The sequence below is a fragment of the Carlito syrichta genome, unplaced genomic scaffold (assembly GCF_000164805.1).
Source record: "Carlito syrichta isolate Samal-C Ts95f unplaced genomic scaffold, Tarsius_syrichta-2.0.1 Scaffold303991, whole genome shotgun sequence".
Lineage (NCBI taxonomy): Eukaryota > Metazoa > Chordata > Mammalia > Primates > Tarsiidae > Carlito > Carlito syrichta.
The window spans coordinates 71,509-93,222 of NW_007248087.1; the positions used below are offsets into that span (position 1 = coordinate 71,509).

The 21,714-nt window shown below is 52.5% G+C and overlaps 1 protein-coding gene across 1 annotated transcript in view; it reads left to right on the forward strand.

The window, feature by feature from the left end:
* Positions 1-21,714, forward strand: part of WASHC5 (WASH complex subunit 5) — a 54,976-nt gene that overhangs the window by 25,462 nt on the left and 7,800 nt on the right. Inside the window, exons 12-25 of the mRNA XM_021713027.1 lie at positions 1,906-2,018; positions 3,377-3,543; positions 3,618-3,693; positions 4,737-4,847; positions 5,610-5,750; positions 6,701-6,781; positions 10,329-10,430; positions 11,468-11,647; positions 12,806-12,930; positions 14,830-14,992; positions 15,539-15,641; positions 15,730-15,809; positions 20,004-20,107; positions 20,819-20,948. Coding sequence (XP_021568702.1) covers positions 1,906-2,018; positions 3,377-3,543; positions 3,618-3,693; positions 4,737-4,847; positions 5,610-5,750; positions 6,701-6,781; positions 10,329-10,430; positions 11,468-11,647; positions 12,806-12,930; positions 14,830-14,992; positions 15,539-15,641; positions 15,730-15,809; positions 20,004-20,107; positions 20,819-20,948 — 1,676 coding nt within the window. The remainder of the gene's footprint in view (positions 1-1,905; positions 2,019-3,376; positions 3,544-3,617; positions 3,694-4,736; positions 4,848-5,609; positions 5,751-6,700; positions 6,782-10,328; positions 10,431-11,467; positions 11,648-12,805; positions 12,931-14,829; positions 14,993-15,538; positions 15,642-15,729; positions 15,810-20,003; positions 20,108-20,818; positions 20,949-21,714) is intronic.

Genomic DNA, 21,714 nt, shown 5'->3' on the forward strand with positions numbered 1-21,714 from the left:
AATCAGTAACTCTCTTGCAGGTCACCATATTGTTGCTAAAAAGCAAAACAACCACCTGCAGCCATCTGACTGGATCAGTTGTCTAGAATCAGCACAGTAATCTCTGATCGTTTATTTTAGGTCCTTAGAAATGCGAGCATTGCTTCAGTGATCAGACGATTCCCTGCTCTTTCATGGCTGCCTAGTGTTTTTCACTTCAGAAAATACTTTCACAGAGTCTTCTCATTTGATCCCTATGGCCCTGGGAGACACACGCCTGAATTCTGATTTTATATATAAGGAAACTGGAGCCTAAAATTGTAATTATCTGCCTCAGGCAACAAAGGGGCAGGGCCTGGTCATGCTCATTTCCTCGGACTCCAGCTCTTGTGCTCTTTCTCTTACTCCTTATCCTCCATTGCACAGAAAGTGCTCCTCATGCCTGTTCTTGAAATATGTTTAAGTTGCTGAGTGTGGTGGCTCACGCCTGTAATCCCAGCACTTTGGGAGGTGGAGGTGAGAGTATTGCCTGAGTCCAGGGGTTTGAGACCAGCCTGGGCAACTTGACAAAACCTTGTCTCTACAATAAATCAAAAGTTAGCTGGGCGTGGGAGCGCACGCCTGTAATCCTAGTACTTTTGGAGGCAGAGGTAATAGGATTGCCTGAGCCCAGGTATTTGAGACCAGCCTGAGCAACTTGGAGAGACCTCATCTCTACAGTAAATCCAAAATTAGCCTGACTCAGTGGCGAGTGCCTGTAGTTCCAGCTACTTGGAAGACTGAGGTAAATGGATTGCCCTAGCCTAGCAGGTCAAGGCTGCGATGGGCATGAGCGTGTGCATTCCAGCCTGGGCGATAGAGTAAGACTCCAACAAAAAAAAAAAGAAATATGTTTAAGTCATTAAGTTTTCTTCCTAGCATGGGGCCATCCCACTGATAAGCATGAAAAGCCTTGGACCTGGACACAGCTGTGTACTTCTGGGCCTGGCCACCTGGCACCTGTGGCCTGCGTAAGACCGCAGTTGCTCTGAGCGTCAGCCTCCTTAGTGAGACACGGCTGACGATTCTCGCCTCTGTGGAGTGCTGTGAGGGGTAAGGCAGCGCAGACGTGCAGTGCACAAGTGGCAGTGCACAGTGCGGGTCGGCAGCCTTCCCTTGCTCTGCAGGGAAAAGTGCCCGCTGGCTTGTGTGTGCAGACGGCACCCCCTGAGCCGACCAGACATCCCTGCAACTTGCCACCCGTGCCCACACTCTGGTGTGCCGATCTCCTTTGCCCCCCCCAGAACGTATCATGTCACTCCTGCCCTGAGTCTCCGCTGGCCGTCCTCCTCCCTCTAGATGGACGCCTTTCTTCACCTCTGACTCCCTAGCTCTCCCCCAGCCTCTCTTCTCCAGAAGACGCCCTGGCACCCAGGTTGCGTCCTCCAGGTCCTTTCCGACGCTTCCTTGCTGCCTCTGCCACCCTCACACTTACTCATATGATGCATACATGGGCCTTCAGTCCTGGCTGGCCAAGCATTGTTGGCTAAGCCACTGTGTAGAAGTATAATCGATTCTCCCAGGTTGCATGCTCCAGGCGTCGTATTGTTGTCTGGAGAATTCCTAGCGGCTGTGCTAGCCACCTGGCAAAAGCTCGGTAAGAACTAGATTTGAAACCAGGCCCAGTGACTCACACCTATAATCCCAGCACTTTGGGAGGTCGAGGTGAGAGGATTGCCTGAGCCCACAGGTTCGAGACCAGCCTGGGCAACTTGGTGAGACCTCGTCTCTACGATAAATCCAAATATTAGCCAGGCATGGCGGTGCATGCCTGAAGTTCCAGCTACTTGGAAGGCTGAGGCGGAAGGATCACCTAAGCCCATCAGATCGAGGCTGCGGTGGCTGTTCTGGGATTTCAGTAGTTTCTCCTTGTTTTTGTGTTAACAGAAAACCTTCAAGCTTGGTTCAGAGAGATCTCAAAGCAGATATTGTCTTTAAATTATGATGATTCCACTGCTGCAGGCAGAAAAACTGTGCAGCTGATACAAGCTTTGGAGGAGGTAAGGAGCGTCCTTTCACGCGCTAGTTCTGGGATCATGCATCCTACCTTATGACCCGCCCAACATTCCGCTCATATCAATACCACTAAGTGAACGTTTCATCAGAAGCAAGAGCAACGTGAGTTAATGTGCTTTCTGTAATATTGTATACAGTGTCCTCAAACTGGGAAAATAATTAAATGACCAGCATGAAGAGAATGGTAACAAAAGTTATGGTGTTTCTTCTTGAGGAATCATGTAGTCTTAGAAGTAATTATGAAAACAGTATAGATACGTTGGACAAATTGTAATACGGAAGTAAAAGCAAAATCAGAGTTACGTGTGTATGCATACCAATTTCAGGTTTGTAAAAGTGTGCCTTGGGGGAAACAACTAGAAAGGAATACAGAAAAATGAAAATAATCGTGTAATCCTATATGCTTACAAAGTGGTGTATTTTCTTTCCTGGAAAGAGTTCGTTTTTATCTACTCAGAAAATGATTTTTGAGTGATTACCAAGCAAAGATTATACCTCACCACTCTTAAAATTTTAATTATATATTTAGTTGGATTTGAAAGGGAAACTAACAGTAACCATAAACTCTCATTATTCAAGAAGTCATCTCTACTCCTGACCTGTCACTCTATCCATTTGGCGTGACTAGACATTTTTAGAGATTTAACTGACACTTTTTTCACCTGGCAGACTTTCCTAGAGACTGCTTCTTATTCCAGGATTTTAGGACGGTGACTATGAATGGCGACGTCGTATAGCACTAAGTGTTGGCATACCAAAGTGTCTAATTCCAGAGCAACTGCAGACTTGTGTTGTTTCTTCGTTGCTTGTTTTTGGATCTTCCAGTCTGCAGTACAGTTGCAAACGCCTTTGTAAATCCTGGGTGCTTTATATCGCTTGCCTTATTAGTTTGGCTTGTGGCCCAGGCCGCTTGAGTTCTGTGCCTGAAAATTTCGGGACACTGAGGAATCGTTTTTTTAAAGAGTACATCAAAAAGACCTAATAAATCCAGTGCCAACACACTGGTTGTGATGTGACTTATTTTCTTAGCAGTCCGACATATCTTCAGAATTAAGAGGATTTACCAATATGTGTTTGTTTATCATAAAATAGAAAATGGTAGTATTTGTTTATGATGGTGTCCTATATATACAGGATAGTAAGCAGTGGAACATGGTCTGATCCTAGAAACTTGCACATGTTTTAATGATTTGGCTTGTATAGTTCTGAAATTATAGTTTGAAATAAAGATTTTACGAAGAAATGATTAGTATGTAGTGTGCTTTACTTGAAGTATTTTCAAAGAAAAGTAAGCACCATAGAGACCATTCAGAATTTTTTAAAGCGTACTTATGTAACACAGGTTCAAGAATTTCACCAGCTGGAATCAAATCTGCAAGTCTGCCAGTTTCTTGCTGATACGCGCAAGTTTCTGCATCAGATGATCAGAACCATCAACATTAAAGAGGAGGTCCTGATCACCATGCAGATCGTCGGGGACCTTTCTTTTGCGTGGCAGTTGATTGACAGGTACTGTGGACAGCCTGACCTTTGCCCTTGGCGAAGCCATGAGGAGCGTCGTCTTACCACTTCTCTCTTGACAGTTTCACAGCCATCATGCAAGAGAGCATAAGAGTCAACCCTTCCATGGTTACCAAACTCAGAGCTACATTCCTGAAGGTAAGTGAAGGACAGGGAGACTCAGGAAATGTCAGTGCGGTCTGCGTCCTTACCTCAGTCATTATTTCAGCCCAGGATGTCGTCCTTTAGAAGCGTGAATAATTTAAACACTTTTATAGAGTGAAAATTGTTGGCAGTTTTTCCACGAGAGCGTAGTTTCAAAGATGCCAGAAATATTTAAGGTTTGAGTAAGTTGAAACATTTTACTGAATCTTGTTTCTGAATGAAAGAAATCTTGTTTTCTTTTTGACTTGTCAGTGTACTAAAAATGTGAGTCTTTAGGGCCTTTATCCTTAGGTAGGAATTAAGTCCTTTTATTTATTCATTAAAAACTCTTACTGAGCCTCTGCTCAAACTGGCATCTGCTCTGACGGTGGGGACTGGTGGTAAAGAGCACAGGCACTGCCCTTGCTCTCAAGGTCATTTCAGGTCATGGTAAATGAGCACTCGACTCAGTGGCTTCTGATGGAGTTTCCATGTAGATCAGTTCTGAGATGCACTTTTTTCGTGTTTTAGCACATCTGACATTGGGGATAGGCTTTATAATTGATGGCGTGTGATGATTTAGTTGTCAGTATTTCATGTCTTTCCGAATGGCACATAAAAGAGTGACAATTCTCGCCCTCGGTCGCAGCTTGGCTTGAGCGGGTTCAGTAGTCCGTAGGCCACGGAGTCTGATTTCCACACGGCTGCCGCTGTCTCCCACACAGTGCTTGGCCACGCACAGTCTCAAGCTTGGTTTTAACGGGCTTGAGAGCTGATGGCACCAGATTGCTGGGCCCTGCCCCGGAGTTTCTGGTTGCGTCAGCCTGGGTGGGCCCAGCACTTGGCATGCCAGGCAAGTTCCCAGGGGATGCTGCTGCTGGTCCAGCAGACACTGCAACGGCCTCGCGGGAACTGCTACTGACATTGATGAGCTGTGGCTGCTGCCCTCTCTCAGGTTAAGCACGAACGTTTTGTCGTATGTTACGTTTTCTGGAAAGAGCAAGACCAGAAGGACTTCTTTGAACCAGAGGAACAGATATGTCTTGCTTTTTCCCCAGCTGGCATCTGCCCTCGACCTGCCCCTTCTACGTATTAATCAGGCGAATAGCCCCGACCTTCTCAGCGTGTCTCAGTATTACTCTGGCGAGTTGGTGTCCTACGTGAGAAAGGTGAGGACCTACGTGAGAAAGGTGAGGACCTACGTGAGAAAGGTGTGAAGTGCATCGAGCTGACACTCCCGTTGGCTGACTGCTGTTTTAAATATGGAAGGTGCACTTGGGCCCTATAGAAAGCACCCCATGTTCCTTCTCCTTTGTAAACTGGATTCCAGAAATTTGCAGCATCCAAAAATGAACTTATTCTCACTGCTGCTGTGGATGAAAGTTGTGTTTTTATTTGCAAAGAGCTCCTATTTCTTTTTTTTTTTTTTAATGCTGGTGGTATTAACCTCCGTTTTATAGATGTGGAAAGATTATGGTAGCTTCCTCAAGGTCCCAGAGCCGATTAGTAGAAGAGTCAGATCTCGAGCCCACACGTCCTGGTCAGAACCTCGCTCGGGTTCTCAGGAGAGTTTTGGTCCCTGTTTTAATTACTTATGCTGGAGCACGGTGCCAGGCAGGCTTGATTTCAGAATTCATCTGTCACACACAAGCTAAGGACTCAACAGTGATGTCACTGAACGACTCTGAACCTTGTCTTAGATCTGTCAGACCCTTTTGAGGCACTTCTGGGAGGAGGAGCTTTATGTTCCGTGGGCAGTTCTGCTCGGCAGAAGGGACCCCTGCCCGCCAGCAGCTACTAAGAACAGCCCTTCTGAGTGTCTCAGCCTCCCTTCCGAGAGACAGCTGCTGCCTGTCGTGCCGGTGCCCCGTGGCTGTGCCCGAGGCTTGTCAGCTCAGAGAAGTCATTGTCTCTCCTGCTCTCTCCTGAAGGTTCTGCAGATCATTCCTGAAAGCATGTTCACGTCTCTCCTGAAGATCATAAAGCTTCAGACCCACGACCTCGTCGAAGTGCCCACCCGCCTGGACAAAGACAAGCTGAGGGAGTACGCCCAACTGGGGCCGCGGTACGAGGTGTGTGTCCCTGGGCCGCCGTGTGCCTCTGGGCACTGTCGCAAGCCTGTGCTCTGCCCCAGAAACCCCCAGGCTGTGCCGGCTCGCTCTCCCTAACGCTCAGGGAAGATGGTCGTGGGCAGCCTCCATGCAGCCCCAGCTTCATTCCGGATGTTCTTGGGCATCGCCCAAGGCCTCGCTCCCCTAGATGTGCTCAGCGGAAAGGGCTCCTTGGTCACCTCTCTAGCACGGTCCCGGTCTTCTCTGGGCCGATGAGCCAACCTTGCCTTCTCGCTCCTGCTTTGTGCGCCAGACCAGCTCCGAAGCACCTGTGTTGCATTCACCATTTTCTGTGGCAGAGTTCACGCCCATTTAGTGACTAAACAGCCTCAGGTTACTCTCCCCAGATGCCTCTTTTTCTTTCTCCCTGAACGTAAAATTCAAAGACATCACAAGTAAAATCAAGCGAAAATGTAATGTCCCGTGTCAGTCTCCCATTCTCTGACGCGACTCCAGAAAGCACATCAGGAGCTTTGGTTGTCAAGCCCGGTGTTCCCACATTTATTCTGACTCAGCAGGAGAGCCTCTGTCTGCCTTGCCAGTGCCCTGCTAGTGCTCCCTGAAAGAGATAACGGAGGCTGTGAGCGGGGAGATGGCCTGCTCAGTCTCCACTCGTCTTTTCTCGCTGGAAGAGACCATCTGTGTCACTGAGTGCTGCTCTGAATCCTAGCCATGAGCAAACGAGGCCCAGAGGAGGAGAAAGGCTTTCTCAGACACTAGAGGAGGCATCGATGTCCTCTTTCACAAGGCCTCCCTCTGTCCAGGACGTGTGGACACACGTGTCCGCAAGCTACACGCTCCTTTCCTGTTACCTTGTGCCTAGAAGTCCTAGAAGGACTGCCGGTCAGTGACTGTAACTTTCCTCGGAAAAGATGGTCTTTAATCCGGACTGTTCTGTTTCTCTGTTACAGGTTGCCAAGCTGACGCATGCTATTTCGATTTTTACTGAAGGCATCTTAATGATGAAAACGACTCTGGTTGGCATCATCGAGGTCAGCTTGGGCTGTCAGTGGATGTGGCCTTGCGCTAAGACCCCTTGTTGTTTGGGTTTTTGTGGTGCTTCTCCTGTGTGGAACCAGGGAGTGAGATCATCTCGGTATTTAGAACTGAAAACCATGAGATGCCGCAGGTCTGTGCCGTTTCCCAGGGACCGGACCCCCAGACCAGTTGGGACCGGTTTCCTCACATCTCGGGGTCGACCGTGGCATCCCGTTTCCGTCCAATCCCAGCTGTCTTCTGGCTTTCATCAGTTCACGTGGCCTCATGCCGAGCCTCCTGGTCGTTTGGTTTTTTTGGTAATTCCCACATGTGGAAAGGAGCGACGTCTTGCAGCTTCACATTCTGATTGTGATTTTGATTTCACTCATTTGTTGACGGGGGAAGAGAAAGTATCACAATATTTATTTATCATCATACCTGAAGACAGTCCTGTGGTCTGATCTAGGAATGTCTGTATGTTACAGTTTTAGAGAAAATGTGTCATGTTTTACACAGGAGGTATTTAAATCTGAGGAAAATCCACGGCGTTGAATGTCTGTAAAAGCAAAGCAAACACGGTTCCTTCCCCTTAGGCAGAACTGCTGCTTCCCCGCCCCACTCACCCTTCTTTCCTGCATTTTGGTTTTGCGCCCCAGGAGCCGAGCTCAGGCATCTGCCCCTCGCCCTCACTGCCGCCCGCGGCGCCGCTCCCGCGCCCCCTCTGCATCTGTGCGTCTCTCGGGTCCCCACCCCCACCTCCGCTCCCTGCAGCACTCATCCCGGTGCTGACGCGTGTTCCTGAGTGTGCACATGTCCTGAGTATTGTGTAGTGTGTGTGTCTGAAGTCTCATTCTTTTTCCAACTTTCCTCTCTGCTGGTGGCTGTGCAATTTCACATTTTACTTAGCCGCCTGCTGCAGTGTCACAAGCAGGGTCACAATGAGCATCTGAGCATGTCCCCTCTCCCAACCTGAGCAAAGATTTCTCCGAAACCCACATGCCTTGGAGTGGCTGGTGGACTCTGGGTCTGTCCTGCTCACTCTGCCTTGGTATAGCCAGATGGCCTCCGTTTGCTGTGTATCTACTTAGATCTTTGCCAGCATGCACTGTCCACTTGCTGGTTTTTGCCATCCCCAGGGCTCAAGTGCTGTCTCATTGCTATTTTAATGCAGAGTGCTTTGAGGACTAGTGATGTGCCCGTTGAGGGTTGATGGTGTGTTTTTCCACTTATCTGATATCAGTAGAATCTGAACTTTCTTAATCTTGTTTTAAAAAAGTAGGTACCAAATTGCCAGCTTGAGGTCTGTGTTACGAAAGTCCAAGAAAATACAGGCAGTGAGCCCAGGTAGAAATGGAGCTGGGCGTGTGTCTTCTGGAGGTGTGTGGGGAGAAATGCTGTGGGAGCCTCTTTACTGCTGATGGAATCTGCTGAACATGCCTTAGTCCTGATGCCAGTTGAGTCCAGTTGCTGTGCAGGGAACACAGTATGCAGCTTGCAGCTTCTGGCTGGTCTGTGCAGGGTGAGAAGTCCTAGGCCTGCAGAGTGGCTGCTGCAGGAAGGAAGGGTAAGCTCTAATCCAAGTCAGTGGCAGTAACTGCCAAAAGAAAGACTGCTCGGCAAAACATGAGTCTTACCCACAGCCCTCCCAATGGTAAGAACAGGAGGAATATCTCACTGGCCAACTCAGGAGATGCTCTCTAGTGTAGTGGCAGCCACGTGGGGCCTTGGAGTGTGTTAAGTGTGTGTATCATACACTTAGGGAAAGTGTAGACTCCCTTGGGTTGACATGACTTAGAACAAGTGAGAAATACACAGGTATGCATACGAGCATTTACTGTTAGAGGCAGCCAAAAAAAAAAACAGTCCCTGATGTACGAAGGTCTGACTTTACGACTATATCTGGACATCTGTCTTCAGTTTCCATTCTGTCTTCAGTAAGTCACATGAGATAGCACTTTATTACAGCGTTTCTGTGTGTCCGTTGATTTCTCCTAACTGTAAGCTGATGCAAGCGTTCCGAACACAGTTAAGGTAAGCCAGGCTAAGCTGTCCGGTTTGGTAGATTAGGTATATTAAATGCACTTTTGACTTAAGATAGTTTCAACTTACGAAGGGTTTACCAGGACGCATCCCCATTGTAAGTAAAGGAGAGCTGTAACCTCAACCCCCAGCAGCAGGGAATGGCTCAGTATCTCATGGTGCATTCATACCGTGGATTGGGCTGCAGCCATTCAAAAGAATTTGTCCCTGGAAAATTTCCAAGATAGAAAATGAAAAAAGCAAATTGCAGAACAACGTATATACTATGACATATCCACATCTAACAATGGTCCCATTTAGACTTTTGAAATCAAATATGTGTCTCAGGACAAACATTTATGTCTACAAATGAACAGAGCAAGGTCTGGAAGCTCTGTATGGGAACTATGAACTCTTGTTCGCTTCCGAGAGGAGAAACGGCATGGAGGCCGGGGCTGTGAGTCTGGCCTCCTCTTAGCTGTGAACACTCCCCGGATGAGTAGAGAGCCAGGAAGAATTGGAAGAGCCACGTCAGGGCTTTAGGCCATGAAGGCATCCAACTCTTTCACCCAGTCTGTTCTTACAAAGAGTATTTCTTTGAAAACTTAGTGCTGCTACTTTGATTTTGTACTCATTGATTATATTTTTGTAATTTACCTTTTTATTGTATAAGAAAGCAGATACTGAAAGCTACAGAAACACTCATGCAACATATCAGTCTATTTTGAGGTGAGCGCACTCATTCAGCACCACTTAGGAAGCACGCTGTAACCAGACTTGCTTTAGAAACAACATTCCAGCCAGGCTCAGTGGCTCAGCCTGTAATCCCGCACTTTGGGCGACTGAGGTGAGTGGATTGCCTGAGCCTGTGGGTTCGAGACCTGCCTGGGCAACTTGGCGAGACCTCATCTCTACAATAAATCAAAAAAATCAGCCAGGCGTGGTAGTGCGTGCCAGTAATTCCGGCTACTCGGAAGGCTGAAGCGGAAGGATCGCCGGAGCCCAGCAGGTCGAGGTCTGAGCAACAGAGTGAGACTCCAACTCCAAAAAAAAAAAAAGAAAAGAAACAGCATTCCAAGAACGCAGAAAGAAAAGAGAGTCATTCTGTTGACAGAGGGGTCCAGCCCACGCGTGGGCTTGCATGTGTGGCCATAGACGCCCTGAGATACACCCGGGAGAAGACGTGCATCTGATTACGTGGGCCCTTCAGCCCACCACCCCGTGATGAGACCGGTGCTTGTACATCTAACACAACGGGTAGAATGTGAGACTGTCTGAGACTTTCCCTGCTCACTGTTGAAACGTCATACCGTAAAGTTATCAGGAAATTTACCGAGATAACCAGAGCCCTAGAGAGGCTGCAGTCTTAATAATCCCGTCCAAGCTGTGCATGATCACACAGGGCAGGAAAGGAAAGCCCCCAGCTCGTGTCAAAACCAGGAGGACACCACTCCCCTGCGGGCTCTGCGAGTTGTCTCTCCTCTGAATTTCTTCGGGGCGGAACGTTCCTAACCACCATTTGTGCTTCTTGTTTGCGCTCAGGTGGACCCAAAGCAGCTGCTGGAAGATGGGATAAGGAAGGAGCTCGTGAAGCGAGTGGCTTTGGCCCTTCACAGGGGACTGATATTCAGCCCTCGAGCCAAGGTACCTGTGGCCACATGGCTCTCCCGTGTCCTCTGCTTGGCCTGCAGCCTGGACTAGGACTGCTGTAGCCATAAACAAGACCATTCCCCTAGCACTATGTCTCCAGTGCTGATTCTCAGCACAAGCAGTCGAGGTGCCTTTTTGTCCTGTGTTGTAATCTGTTCATCTTATCAGAAAATCCTTCTGAAAACCGGTGCTGCTTTCCCCCACCTGTTGATCCTCAAGTTCCAGGGCTAAGCTGGCGTCTGTGATTCAGAGTTAGTTCTTAGAGTCAAAAGAATCTGTTAACCCTAAAGCCGACAGGAACTTTAAAGGCTGTGATTTTTTATTTTGCTTTATCTGTTAGGGAATGTGATAATTTTTCTCGGGAGGAAAGAAAACTGGCCTGAACTTTTTATGTAGGGTATGTTATCTCAGAAAGCTCCATTTAAAATACTTTAAGTGGCTGCATGCAGTGGCTCAAGCCTGTAATCCCGGCACTTTGTGATTACAGGCAAGGGGATTGCCTAAGCTCAGGGGTTTGAGACCAGCCTGGGCAACTTGGTGAGACCTCATCTCTACAGCAAATTAAAAAAGAAATAAACTGGGTGTGGTAGTGCATGCCTGTATTCCCGCTACTTGGAAGGCTGAGGGGGAAGGATTGCCTTGAGCCCAGCAGAGGCTGCGGTGGCCGTGAGTGTGCCACTGCCCTCCAGCCTGGGCGACAGAGGGAAATGCCGACTCAAAAAAGTAAAAACAAAACTAAAGTGCTCCAAGTTTTCTGGGTTCGGCCTGTTCACCGAACGCCATGGGAGAAACCATGAGCCTTTGCCTTTCTCATTCCTTTCCGGAGCTTCCGTCCCAAGTGCATGAACCTTGCTCTTTGCTAATGTCTGGTGGCGGCTGCCCCTCAGCCTAGGTGAAGTGGGAAGTGAGTATTTCCCAATCTTAGACTGTGACTGTGGTCTCCTGGCTGGTATGTCATGCGAGATCCACCATCAGCGTTGGTCGTTGGCGACCTGCGCCCCCCTGAGAGTGTACGTGTCCCCTTTGCACAGTCAAGCGAGTTGATGCCCAAGCTGAAAGAGCTGGGCGCCACCATGGACGGGTTCCATCGCTCCTTTGAGTACATTCAGGACTACGTGAGCATCTACGGCCTGAAGATCTGGCAGGAGGAAGTATCTCGAATCATAAATTACAACGTGGAGCAGGAGTGCAACAACTTCCTGAGAACCAAGGTATCTGACGCACCTTACAATTCTTGACGATGTTTGTTACTTCTCGTGTTTAATATACACGCCCCAGATCTAGGAACTCAAGCAAGAATGTTTATTTAAGTTGTTCCTAAACATCCAGCACTGGGTAGTCCGAGGATGCAGAGGGTGGTCAGGGTACCCAGCCCAGGAGCCGACCGCCCTCAGGAGCAGGCAGTGATGTCAAATGGCCGGAGTGAAGCTGTTTGTTGTCAACGCCCAAGTGGTAGAGGGTTCCAGAAACTTCTGTTGAGTCGGATGGGTGGAGTCGCTGAGCCGTGTGGTACGTAGTTCTGCACGTACGCATTCAGGAGCTGCCACTCTCCCACAGTCACAGGCCGTCCCCTTCCCTCCGGCGGCGTGCTGGTCCCCTTTCTGCCTTTCCTCGGCCGTTTTTGGGGTTTCCACCTTCTTGATTCCGGCCGTCCTCGTGGGATGTGGCGTCTCACTGTGGTCCGATCTGCATGTCCCTCGTGGTTGGGCGAGCATCTGCTAGTGTGCTTCCTGGCCACTTGGGTGTCACCTTTGGAAACATGCACTAAGTCCTTTGCCCATTTGGAGCACGCGGTTCAAACGTGCCAGGGCTGGGAAGTTGGATTTGAGTCATCAGTGAACACCCTGCAAGTTGTATGCGGGAACAGGCGTGATGCAGGTGGCATTTCGAGATGGTCCTCCAGCCTTGTGGCATGTGGACTTGGGTCTTGCACTGACACACGTTAACTAGCAAGACAAAGGCCAGGACCCGCATCTCACTTCACCTTAGCCACTTCACCTTTTCACGCATTCCTTTTTTGTCTGACTATTATGTGGCATTTCTGGAAAGCCGTTAGTTTTAGGAGTTTTCTCTTCAAAACCAAGGAGTAGACTGGATGTGGTAGCTAACACCTGAAATCAATCTCAGCACTTTGGGAGGCCAAGGCAGGAGGATCACTCGAGACCAGGAGTATGAGGTCGCAGTGCACTATCATCGCACCATTGCGCTCCAGCCTGGGCAACCAAGCAAGACCCTGTCTCTACAAAGACTTTAAAATAAACAATAAGCATGCACTGCCGGTCTTCCTGCAGGACTATCTTTGTGAAGGATCTGGGGAAGGGATCACAAGGATGAGGCACTTTCTGAGCTTCCGTGGCTTTGTTTTCTAGATTCAGGACTGGCAGAGCATGTACCAGTCTGCACATATTCCAATACCCAAGTTCGCCCCCGTGGACGAGTCCGTCACGTTTATTGGTCGACTCTGCAGAGAAATCTTGCGGATCACAGACCCAAGGTGGGTGTAGCTGGATCTGCGGCAGCCTTGAGTGCCAGGCAGGCTTGGCCCTGTGGTACACATCCTGCCCTGGTCTCTTGCACTTGTCAGTCACGCGCCAGCCCTGTGTAAGGCCACCTCGGGTGCTGTCCATGGCAGCAGCCCCCACACTGAGCACGAACAGTCTTCTCTGCTCATGGTGCACATCCATGCATGTGTACATCAAAGCCCCTGATGAGGCAGGTGTTCCTGTTCCCGCTTTAAAGAGGGAGCAGCAGAGGCACAGGAGGCGTAGTGGCTGGGCCAGGACCACACTGCCCGTCGGGGGGACCCGAGTGCTGCCCCAGCACTACGCTGCTCCGGGCCGGCTGATGCCGTGTGGGCGGTGAGCTGCCATCTGCGTGCAGGGCGCGTGGCCTCCACGTCCCGCAAGGGCTGGGCGAACCCCTCACGTCCCGAAGACGGCCCCGGGAGTTTCAGGCGGCTGAGGCGGAGCCTGGGCTGCCACTCAGCAGCCTGGCACGCCGCTCCTCTTTCGTGTGAGCCTCTGGCGAGGCAGGGGACACGAAGCCCACCCGAGGGAGAGGCCGCTTGCGGCTTCTTCTCACGCTGACCCGGCCACAGGCAGCCGAGGGGGCGGCGGGCAGAATCACCCAGAAAGCAGGCTCTCTTCCTTCTCTGACTGGGTGCGTTGTTGAGCTTGTGTCACTTCGGTGGTCCCGCGACCTGGGCCCTTCACCCCACCTTCTGGCCCAGGCTGAGTTTGTCTCCCCTGGCTTAAGGAAGTGACACGTGGTAAACGTCCACAGTATCCAGCAGAGGTGAGGACCTTGTCTGCGACTCAAGGGCCAGAAAGAGCCAGGGCCTGAAAGGCCTGCGGCCCGCCTGTCCTGGCGCCACAGGCTCGGCCACCAGCCCTCCCGGCGCTCCACAGGGTCCTGTCCACACAGCAGAGGGGTGCGTGGGCTCATGTCAGGACTGCACGCGCTCGGCAACACATTCCGAGGGCCCATGCCAGTCCAGAGGGAGGCACTGGAAGCCACAGTTCCACACCGTCTGCACTCTGGAATCGGCCTCCCTTGCCCCGGGGCTCACTGAACTCCTTCCCGGGCTTCTTGGGGGAGGCACGTGGTGACCCAGAAGGCGGGGTTTGGTCTGTGGGTTGTGGGCAAGCGCAGAGCCCACAGCTCTAGGCCTGGACCAGACCCCCCTGGGGTCTGGTCCAGGCATCTGTGTTTTGAACAAGCCCCGATAGGGAGACCGTCCCCCCACGTTGGAGACCGTCAAGATGGGGTCAAGGGCGGTCAGGCCTGTGTGAGTCTCGGGGATCTCATCTGTAAAATGGAGATAATGCCGTGCATTCACAGAGCATGTGTGAGGCTCGAGTGAGAACACACTGGAGGCCTTCACAGTGAGCGCTCGTGGGTGTTGGTGGTGGTGGTGGTCACACTGAATGGCGTCATCTGGAGACGACCGGGACACGCACCTACAGCTCAGGGCATGGGAGGAAAGGTGCAGGCTTTGCCGTTATGGTCTTGCGGGTCAGAAGCCCAGGATTCCAGGTTCCTCTGAACCCGGGTGGTGATGGCATGGGCCTGCTTTGTCCCCAGTCTCTGGGAGTGTGAAGAAGGTCCCTTGGAGAGGCCGCAGGGCCTGACGGCTGGCCCTGACCTGCTTCTCAGCACCCCGGCCCAGTGGCAGAAATGCCTCAAGCGGGAGGCGGCGCAGGCAGAAGCTGGCGGCAGCCGGGTCCACCTCACTGGCTGTCAGTGGCCACAGGGAAGACGCAGGGCATCGGGGTGGAGGCTGGAAGCAGAGACCAGCACTCTCGGTCTTTACGGTGACACCCGGTCCTATGGAGCCACCTCTGGGAGCAGTCCTGAGCGGCTGTGGGGGGTGCTGTGTTTTGCCTTGGGCTAGGATGACGTGCCACATCGACCAGCTGAACACTTGGTACGACCTGAAGACGCACCAGGAGGTGACCAGCAGCCGCCTCTTCTCCGAAATCCAGACCACGCTGGGCACCTTCGGGCTGAACGGGCTGGACCGGCTTCTGTGCTTCATGATCGTGAAGGAGCTGCAGGTGGGCCTCGGCGATCGGGCTGGCAGCCAGACCCCTTCAGCTGTCTTTTGGTTTTTCTGAGTCGGGGTCTCACTCTGTTGCCCAGGCTGGAGGGCAGCGGCGTGCTCTCTGCCACCGGAGCCTTGCCTCCTGGGCTCAGGCGAGCCTCCCGCTTCTGCCTCCCGAGGAGCTGGGGCTACGAGCACGTGCCACCATGCCCAACTGTCACTTCGCTTTTCTTTCATGGTTTCTTACGCTGATGTGAGTTTGAGCTGCGCGTGATTCCTTCGGGTAGATGAGAACAGAGAATGAGTTGGAAGTTCTTGGCCAGCATCCTACTTTTATGGTTTGACAGCTCTGGGAAGTTCCAGCTTGGGAGGATAAGACTTTTTTGTTTTCGAAGCCAGCAGCTCCTCTCAGCAGGCTGTTCATGCAGAAACCTGCCACTGTGCTGTCCCCAGCCATCCTGACTGGTGGCTTGTGTGACTTAGGCCCCATCTTGGTGCTGGAGTATTTATTTGTTTTGTGTCTCATGTTTGGTTCTTTGACCATGCCTTCTTGTTACAGAATTTCCTCAGTATGTTCCAGAAAATGATCCTGAGAGACAGGACTGTTCAGGAGACTCTGAAAACCCTCATGAATGCCGTCAGCCCCCTAAAGAGTATTGTAGGTAAGTGTCCTGAGACCAGCCTGAGGCGGAGAGGACGCCGCAGCCTTTCCAGATGTACTAAACAGAACACTATGTTTTAACCTTTCAGCAAATTCAAATAAAATTTATTTCTCCGCCATTGCCAAAACCCAGAAGATTTGGACGGCGTATCTCGAGGCTATAATGAAGGTATGTTTGGGGGACGGGATGGTAACCAATGCTGCATGTATAAAATTTTCATTTTCTTGTCACTTTATCCCCCCCTAGAAAGCTATTCTTCTTTCTTTTGTCATTAAAGCAAAATATTATGCTTCCGTTTATCATTATTTTAAAATTCATCTGTTCTTACCTTTCCTGGAGCTGTTCTGGACTGGGCTTTACTTAGGAACCCAGTGCTTCCTTTCCTCAAGAAAACTGGTTCTTTCTGCAATGCCTTTGGCCAGAGGCACTTTCACGTGTTGTGATGGAAATTTCCCCCCACAGTAATTAGTACTGCCTCCTTACATGGTAAGTTGGTGGCAGCCTCGCCTGCTCCAAGGAGTTGTCAGAGCGACAACTGTCTCTCCTCTTGTGTCTGCATAGACACCGAAACCAGCTCCTCTGGGGTTTAGATGACACTGGCACTGTGAAGACAACACTGTGTCTTTGGAAGCAAGTGGGAAGCAGGAAGGAGGAGGCGGATGAGCTGGGTGGAAACCTAATCTCCCACGGAGCCCAGGGCCTCCTGTCCTGCCTTTGCCGCGTGCCGGTGGCTCCCAGGCCTGTCTGTGTCTCCCTCGTGTCCGTGTGCCTCCACCATTAGAAGATCCGAGGTCTCAACAGCTTTTGCCAGCACCGTCACCGAAGGCCTCTCCAGTTGCCGTGGGAGACACTTAGATGAAGCCCTGCCTGTCTCCCCAGAAAGCCTGCTCACGCTCTAGTAAGAAAGGGTAGATTTCTAGGTGGAAGATTGTAATTCATGGTTAAAAGCATCACACACCAAAGGAAGAGTCTAGAACGCTCAGGGAATTTAGAAAAGCTTCATTCCCTGCTTCCCAGTTGTAGGAGCTTCTTGAGACAGGGCTCACGGGCATCTCAGCCAAGTTCATCTACCATAACTGGTGAGTGGTTGCTGTGTTACTGTGGCCCACTGGACAAGCAGAACTGGGAACACAGTGACCAGGGTGCCTTGGACTCCTCTCGGCGTCCTCGTGCCGCCGAGGGCCGCGATCCCTTAGCCTCACGCTCCCCCCGCGGGATCGTGGGCCTCCCCAGAGGTCGTGGCTGCTCTTCGCTGCTTCTGAATCTTCCGTGGTTGATGCGCCGTGTCAGTGAGCTCTGTGCCAGATTTGGTTTTAATAGTTTGATCTTGGTATTTCTTTTTTTTTTTGAGTTGGAGTCTCACTCGGTCGCCCAGACTGGAGTGCAGTGGCCGCTCCTGGTCACCGCAGCCTCGACCTGCTGGGCTCCGGCCATCCTTCCGCTTCAGGCTTCCAAGTAGCGGAATTACAGGCACGCACTACCACGCCTGGCTAATTTTTTGATTTATTGTAGAGATGAGGTCTCGCTGCCCAGGCGGGTCTCAAACCCGCGCACTTTCTAGGCCACGTTTCTGATTGCTGGAAAGCCTCTCAGGAAAAGTAACTACCCTGAGGCTGGACTGGCCTGAGAAAGGCCAACGGCAGCACACAGGGGTCCTCCCATGAGGCTGGGAGGTCTGCCCGGGCTCACTAGCGATCCGCAGCAGACCGTGGTCAGTTCCAGCTGTGGGAGGTCTAGGAGCCATGGGACTGTATCTGAGCCAGTGATCCTGAATTGAGGCCCCAGGGCCAGATTTGCCTTTTTGTCTTGGATTGAGGATATGCAGTTTCTAGACCAGTGTGAACAGTCTGGACAGCGAAGGAAGCATTCCGTGGACATGGAACGTGGGACTGAGCAGAGGATTTTCAAGCTTGGTTTCATTCTAACTAATTTAAATTTAAATAGCCACATGCAGCTAGTGGCTGCCGTACAGAGGAGTGCAGCTCTAGGAAAATCTTGGAGAAGGAATGCCCAGCCAGACGTCTGTGCAGGCAAATACACAGGCAGAATGCATCATCCCAGGCATCATGCCTCCCGCCGAGTCCCAGGGCGTGGAGACAGAAACGTCAGTCACTAGGACTGCAGAGGCATTAAATGTAACGGGTCACGTTAAACAACTTTCTTTCCATTTCTAGATGGATACTTACTTTCTTTTTCTTTTCTTTTTCTTTAAGTTGGAGTCTCACTCTGTCGCCCAGACTGGAGTGCAGTGGCCGCTCCCGGCCACCGCAGCCTCGACCTGCCGGGCTCCGGCGATCCTTCCACCTCAGTCTTCCAAGTAGCCGGAATTACAGGCATGTACTACCATGCCTGGTTGATTTTTTGATTTATTGTAGAGATGAAGTCTCGCTGCCCGGGCGGGTCCTGCGGGCTCAGGCAGTCCACTCACCTCAGCCTCCCAAAGGCGCGGGATTACAGGCTGAGCCACCGAGCCCGGCTAGATGGATACTTTCAAGAGCATCCTTGACAGGGTGTCCCAGACTCGGTGCATTCAGCCAGGCATGATGGCTCATGCCTGTCATCCTAGCACTTTGGGAGACCGAGCCAGGAGGACCACTTGAGCCCAGGAGTTTGAGGCCAGCCTGGGCAACATAGCAAGACCTCATATCTAAAAATAATTTAAAAATTACCAGGGCACAGCAGCACATACCTGTAGTCTCAGCCACTCAGGAGGCTGAGGTGGGAGGATCACTTGAACCCAAAAGTTCAAGGCTGCAGTGAGCTGTGATCGTGCCACTGCACTCCATCCTGGGCGACGGAGCAAGACCTGTCTCTAAAAAAAATAAATAATTAAGCAAGGAAACGTGGGCCAAGCGCCAAGCACACGGCCTGAGGGATCCTTTAGAGTGGCCTGAGAGAAACTTCTGTCTTCTTGGCCTTGACCTAGTCTAATTTTTAAATGAAACTTCGCCATAAATTATATTATTTCTTCTAATATATAAATAGCATTTTCTTATTGACTAATTTTTTTCACATAAGTGGAATCGTCATCTACGAATAGTGCTCAGAAATAATGCGTTTGAGGTCACTTAGCGCTTGTGACCGGGACAAGCTCCGTAAGGGGCGACGCTCTTTGTCCACACGGGGCAGCCCACGCTCCCCTCGGCTCCTCACCGCACGCCAGAGGGCATGTGCTCGCTCCTGCCTGCCCTCTGCTCCACCCCCACATGTCTTGCCAGCGTTTCAGGGGTGCCTTTCTCGGAGGAGGGAGACTACAGAAGGCTCCAGCTGACCTCCGGCTGCTGACAGGCCTGAGGGCGCAAGCTGCAGTCCGTCTCAGGCCTGAGCAGAGGCCGCTCCCCCCGCGGGATCGTGGGCCTCCCCAGAGGTCGTGGCTGCTCTTCGCTGCTTCTGAATCTTCCGTGGTTGATGCGCCGTGTCAGTGAGCTCTGTGCCAGATTTGGTTTTAATAGTTTGATCTTGGTATTTCTTTTTTTTTTTGAGTTGGAGTCTCACTCGGTCGCCCAGACTGGAGTGCAGTGGCCGCTCCTGGCCACCGCAGCCTCGACCCACTGGGCTCCGGCGATCCTTCCGCCTCAGCCTTCCAAGTAGCCGGAATTACAGGCACGTGCTACCACGCCTGGCTGATTTTTTGATTTATTGTAGAGATGAGGTCTCGCTGCCCAGGCGGGTCTCAAACCCGCGGGCTCAGGCAATCCACTCACCTCAGCCTCCCAAAGGTGCGGGATGACAGGCCGAGCCACCAAGCCCAACTTGATCCTGGTATTTCAAAGCAGCTGGCTTCCGCCGGTATCCTCCGTGTCGTCATGACCATTTAAAAGCATTACTCTGAGCAGGTGTTGGTGTCTGGGCTTCGCCAGTTTCCCAAGGGGTCCAGGGCCCATGGGCAGGCCGAGGAGCCCTGGAGAAGGCGGTCATTGTTACTAGAGCGGCCTCCGCGGAAGTTTCCTGGAGGCTGTTTTGCAATCCTGATGACCCCACGACCACGTCCTGAGTGATGCAGACAGGCTGAGCATCCCCCACTCCGAGGTCCTGGTTGAAATGGTACCCGAAGACTGGGAGGCTGAGTTTAGGACAGATCCAAGGATGCCCGGCTTCTCGGGTCGCTGCTGAGGCTAGAGAGATCAAAGGTCAGGAAGATGCCTTCAAGGGACGCCCTGGCACATGGCCCTGCAGATCCCAGGCATCAGGGCTCTTCAGGACACAGGGGCGTGTTGAGGCTGGCCGTCTCGGCCATGGCCGTCCATGGAGCCATCGCGTTTTTCCAGAGAGCCGTGGTCCTCCCCGTGAGAGCGCACCGCCTGGCGTCCCCACCCGTCCCCCGGGCATGCTGTGGACACTGCTGTCCTTGCTTGCTCGCAGGTCGGGCAGATGCAGATCCTGAGACAGCAGATTGCCAACGAGCTGAACTACTCCTGCCAGTTTGACTCTAAACACCTGGCCGCTGCTCTGCAGAACCTCAACAAGTAAGTGCCGGGGCTTGGAGCCACCACGGGGGCCTGGGCGGCTGTCCTCAAGACAGCCGAGCCCCGGTCTGGCCCTTTCCAGTTCTTTTCGGACAAGAGGGTGCTCTGCTCCCATCGGTTTCCCTGCTCCTGCAGAAGCCTCCTGGGGGCTGTCCTTGTGTGCACCTCACGCTCCCTTCTTCCCACCCCACCCCACCCCCCACGATGCTTCTGTTCAGTCAACCTGGGCTGATGACACGCCGCACACTCGACACCTTGCTGTTGCTGCACAGGTCTGGAAAGCACTTCCTGCCAAGCCCACTGCCGGCTTTCTGCAGGACAGGCCCTCAGCCTCGGGGGCAGCTGGAAGCAAGCTAATTGCAGGGCGGTCACGGCCGTCCTGGGCGCACCTGTCCTCTCCCTCACCACAGCCCACTCTCTTTCCGAGCCGTCTGCTTAAAGATAAACAGCCCGTGCCCCTCCATCACCAAGTGGGTGCTTTTGGCAAAGCAGGTATTGAGAACAGGCTGGGCGGTTCATAAAAGCGGGAGTGGCCGAGTGCGTGTCGTTTGGTCAGGCTCCCGCTTGTCAGCAGAAACAGGCTCAGACCTGAGCAGCGCAGCCTCGGGGCCTGGGCGTGCAGATGCGGCCTCAGGCTGGGAGGACCCGCCAGCCGTGGGGCTGTCATGTGGGTCAGCCGTCCTGACCCCAGCGCCTGTCTTTCCTGGCCAGGGCTCTCCTGGCAGACATCGAAGCCCACTATCAGGACCCCTCGCTGCCGTACCCCAAGGAAGACAACACACTCCTGTACGAGATCACTGCCTATCTGGAGGCAGCCGGCATTCACAACCCGCTGAACAAGGTGGGTGGCGGGCCCACGGCGGCGCGGAGGCCGGGGCGCAAGTCCCCAGCCTCCCTCCGGTCGGGCTCCCTGTCCCTCTGAGTGATCACGCCTCTCCTGCCAGCTTGGACTGGCAGAGTCCAGTGTGCGGGTGTCTGTCAGGCCTGGCCTCTGGACTGTGGCACGCGGAAGCCTTGGTCTGCGTGCCCGTCGCGGCATGAGGACACGGGCTCCAGCAGGCCTGAGCACCTGCAGCCTCGGGGAACTGAGTGCTTGTGTGGGCCGGGGCCAGAGCTGGGTGGCAAGGCCCGAGTGGACCGGATGGAAGGCTGCTCGTGCCAGTCAGCTGTCCCGTGTGTGCTTGTCCCCGTGTTGTGACGCGCACTCTGGTGACTGGTGGACGTGTGACCCCAGCCCCGAGCTGTCTTCCTAGCGTCTGTCAATCTCGAGCCTCTGAAGCGTTTGGCCCCTGGGTTTGGGGTGAGAGATGTGGAACCTGAGAGTAGCTGCCATCTCACGCGAACCGCTGCCAAGCCTGTGACCCGCCCGTGGGACCGTCTCAGCCTCAGGACAGCCCGTGGCGTGGGCCTGGAACGGGGAGGGCTGAGGCTCAGAGCAGCTAGGAGCGGGTGAGGCCCGGGCAGCCGCCTGAGCTGCACCGGCCCTGCGCCAGCCGGGGTGCCGGCCGCTGTGCCCTGACTGCGCGCTCTGCCGCGTCCACTGGGGGGACGACACGGACGGCGGAGAGCGGCTTGCTTCCCCCTCTGGGACTGCTGCTTGCTCTCCG